General features: G+C 47.3%; 1 protein-coding gene across 1 annotated transcript in view; it reads left to right on the forward strand.

The window, feature by feature from the left end:
• CSMD2 (CUB and Sushi multiple domains 2) overlaps positions 1–4,182 on the forward strand; it is a 308,935-nt gene that overhangs the window by 279,686 nt on the left and 25,067 nt on the right. The window contains 3 exon segments of the mRNA XM_009333469.1: positions 207–380; positions 1,217–1,405; positions 4,027–4,180. Coding sequence (XP_009331744.1) covers positions 207–380; positions 1,217–1,405; positions 4,027–4,180 — 517 coding nt within the window.

Consider the following 4,182-nt stretch of genomic DNA (forward strand, 5'->3'; position numbering starts at 1 on the left):
TTTCTTATGCCAGTAAAATGAACAAAAGTACCATGCCCTCAACTTGGTTCAGTATTTCAACAGAGCTGGCCACAAATCTTTGAAGTCGGTGTGGGTTTCAGGGTTGATGTGGGGGTTTTTTATGGTCTCCTTCCGTGGGAACTTTTTCCAATGGATAATCCACTTTCTTCCAGGAAAAAAGTAACATCTCCAATTTCTAATTGTAGCTATCACTTGTGGCCCCCCGGGCACCCCTGCCAATGGCTTGACCCAAGGGAGCCAGTTCAATCTGAATGATGTGGCCAAGTTTGCGTGCAACACTGGGTACCGCCTGGAAGGAGCAAAGCAGTCCCAGTGCTTGGCCAACGGACAGTGGAGCAGCACCCTGCCCGCCTGCCGCAGTAAGTCGTCTGCCTCCACCCCGGTCTAGGCAAATGGGACTTGTCTGTGCCTTCCTCGCTGGTTTCTCTGGGTTCCTAAAATCCAGGTTGATGCTGTCATAAATTCATGTAAAACAAATTTTGCAGTTCCTCAGGAACGTACAAGTGATGTTTGAGCACCGAGGGCTGTGTAAATCTCATGCAACAAACCTGATTTTCCCTTGGGCTTCACTCAAAGCTGTTAGTGGACCCTGCCCAGCCCTGCATTCTCCAGGACATTGAAGTATGTGTTGTAAGTGGGGAGGATACAAGAAAATATCAGGCCAGACCCTTAGCAGAGGTCATCCTGGTAGCCCTAGACCAGTTTACTCAAAGCAAACGCCGCAGTCTTTGTGCAGAGCCCTTTCTCCTTTGGTATTAGCCCTCCTTCCATTGGTATTAGCACTCAAGTTCACTTACCAAATTCCCTCCTCTCCCTGCATTCCCTTCCTCTGTACTCCCTTAATCCAGTATCTCTGTCGATACTGTTGCTGTGTTGGTCAAGAAATCGGTTATTCTTAACTGGCTAATGTAAGTCCCAGTTTGGGGCCAGAGAGCGAGGCTCTGCTGCTGAGCCTCGCGTGGCAGGGCGAGAGCCTGCAGGATTGCCTCTACTCTCTCTTTTTTCCTTTTAATAAGGATTTTTTCTATTTCTGCCCCAAAGAATCTTTTTTAAAAAAAAAGGACAAAAAAAAAAAAACCTTAAATTGTAGAATATGCGATTTGCAATTTTTTCCCCTTTTCCCACTCATTTTTTGAGAAGCCTTTGTTCTTTGTTACACCCTTTGTTTTGTATTTTTTTGTTTGTTTGTTTGCAGTTGTAAACTGTACTGACCCTGGGCACCTGGAAAACAGCATCCGTCAAGTGCAGCCAAGTGGTCCTCACAGATTCAGCTTTGGAACAACTGTCTCGTATCAGTGCAGCCATGGATATTACTTATTGGGTACACATGTCCTTACCTGTCAGGGGGATGGCACTTGGGACCGTGCCCTCCCACAGTGTCTTTGTAAGTTCTTCAGAATAATACCCATCCACCACAGGCTTTCATCCCATGTAGTTCTCTGTTGCTTAGCTGAATGGTCCTGTAAAAAGTCTGGATCCAAAGCCCTTTGTAATCCATGGGAGTCGTTCCATCAGCTTCACTGGCCTCTAGATCCTGCCCACAGAAGGAAAATAGGTGGTCTGAGGAGAGAAATCCTGTTAGACTGAGATGGTTTCCCTCTGCAGGGGGGCAGCTCCCGCTGAGTTTTACTGGTTCCATGCAGCTCCAGCAAAAGTATTGCAGGTGGAGAAGGGCAGGAGAACTTCTGCAACACAGATCTTCATAGGAAGCAGTGTGTAATTAGCCTGACTGAGGACAGAGCATATTTAGCACCGCTCAGGCATGGCTGAGTTTTCATACACCCACTCATCCCCGCGGCTTTGAGGGAGGGAAATGACAGTGCGACGGTGAAATAAATGCAGCCTTTGTTCTGCTGTGACGCAGGTGCTAAAGGGGATTTGCTTCCTGACCCTTGCTCTACATTTTCCGCCCTTTCTTACAGTATCCTGGCCCTTTCTGCCGCTGTGGTTTGCAGAGAGAATTGGGAGGTTCTGGGTGATGGTGTGGCTTAACAAGTATTTCCAGTAGTGTAGAAAGACAGAAAATACTAGTGGTGGTCACGTGCTGTGGTAGTAATACCTAGCCCAGGAGATCTCCATGCATCGTATGAAAGATGTCAGGGGTGGTGTCCCTATCTTACACTGGGGGAAACCAAGGTCCAAAGTGGATTTAGAGTTGATGTAGGGCTGCCCAGTGAGCTAGTGGCAGAGGCAGGAGTAGACCCCTGGCAGACCATCCCCCAGCACAGCTAGCATGTCCTTTTGGAGACTAAAGCAGCTGCCATCTCCTGTTACCTGGCATAACGAATCGCTAAAGCAGTCAGAAATGGAGCTCCTTAAGTTCGAATGGGCTGAGCTGTTCCAAAGCCATGATTGTTTCTTTTTTTCTTGTGTTATCCTTCGGCACCTAGTCATACAAAGTAGTTTTGGGCACACTTCCTTTCCTTTTGTTAGCAGCATGCCACCTTCTCACATTTGCAGCTCCCTGCACAGGCTGTGGGGAACTGACAAATGATAACCGTGTGTTACCGCAGCCGCAGGGGCTCCGAGAGGGTAGTTGCCTTTTAAAACCTGAGGGAAACCTAAAAACCTAAAACCTAATATCCCAGGCTCCCTCAGTCCACAGCTTTCCAGCTAAGTAAAAGTGATCTGCTTCCTTAAAATGTTGAGCATCCATTGACTTGGGGGATTGTTGGGCATTCTCAAAACTGGAAACTCAGGTCAGTTTTACAACTGATTACCTGGAGCCATGGGCTTAATAGTTTAAAGAAAAAAAGAGTAAGAGATTTTTGCATGTCTTTGTTTGCTGTGTGTTGAACTTAAGATGTGCTCAGTGCTGAAACCCATACCCCTTTAAAGTGTTTGTAGCTGGCTACCTAAAATTACTAGGCGCTTTCCAAAACATAAATTAAGAAGGTTGATGCCAGACAAGCTTGGGTGGCAACTGTTGTCTCATGCCTGTTTCTGAGGAGGGAGTAAAACAGAGTTGATCCCCTTTGAGGGGTGGGGGAGCAAGTCCAATAAGTAAAGCACACGGGAGTAGAGCCTAACACATGAGGAAAAAATAGTCTTCACACTGTGTACATAAATCCTTTAAAAACCTTAATACTGCCACAGGTTTTAAGCTTAGCTGAGTCTGCTGGAGTATCTGTTATTAAATTGTTAGTTACAGTGTGAGTTTAAGTATTAGCTATCAAACTCATTTCCTTGCAAAGTGTCCTTGGTTTTAGTCACAGCTCTGCACCAGTATATTTCAACGCCCACGTGCCCAAACATACGCGTGCTCTCCTTTTTATTGAAACATACATCATGTTTTCTACCTAATGCCAGTATTGGTATTTTTAGACTCTAGCAGATGGAGATAAGATATCCGTTACGGATGCTTTCCTTCAGAAACACAGTGGTGCATGGTCTTTACGCTGAACATCCTCATCCAAACCTGTCTAATAGCCCCTAGATCTGTCAGTGTATTTGTCAACAGCCTCCCTGTCTCCACTCTGATTGCTAAGCTAAAGTAAACCTATTAATTATTGTTAGCAGTTGGTTTTTACTAGCAATGGTCGAGTGAGCAGTGCCCAGAATCTGCCAGGATAATTTGCTCAGGTGTGACACGACATCGATTGCAGCTCTGTCACAGGACCTGGTGCTGCCGGGGGTGGGTGGGGGTGAGGGTGTGCATGGACATATTCATGTTTAAAAAGGGATGAGTTTTCCACAGAACCTGCAAAATGCCTGTCAGTGTCAAGATTAGGCATTTATGCACAAACCCGTGGCAGTTCTTACAGGATGAGCTCATGTCCCCCAGAAGATGACCGATATAAGGTCTGCTGTGCCACACCTGCACCATGACATGAGCCACCAGGCCTTTGATGGGCTCTGGGGCAGACGAGTAGGTTTAAGCTGCCAAGGTCCCATGCAGCGACCTCAAACATGCGGTACTTTGCTGTGTACCTGCTGCATCTGCCTTCGAACGAGCATCACAGGCAGTTCCCTCGTGGTTGAAGCTGTTGCATCTGTCTCTTGCAGTGGTCTCTTGTGGCCATCCCGGCTCCCCACCCCACGCTCAGATCTTGGGTGACAAGTACACCGTTGGCTCCGTGGTCCGGTACAGCTGCCTCGGGAAGCAGACTCTGATAGGCAACTCCACTCGCATGTGCCAGCTCGACGGGCGCTGGAGCGGCT

Source organism: Pygoscelis adeliae, unplaced genomic scaffold (assembly GCF_000699105.1).
Source record: "Pygoscelis adeliae isolate BGI_AS28 unplaced genomic scaffold, ASM69910v1 Scaffold321, whole genome shotgun sequence".
Classification (NCBI taxonomy): Eukaryota; Metazoa; Chordata; class Aves; order Sphenisciformes; family Spheniscidae; genus Pygoscelis; species Pygoscelis adeliae.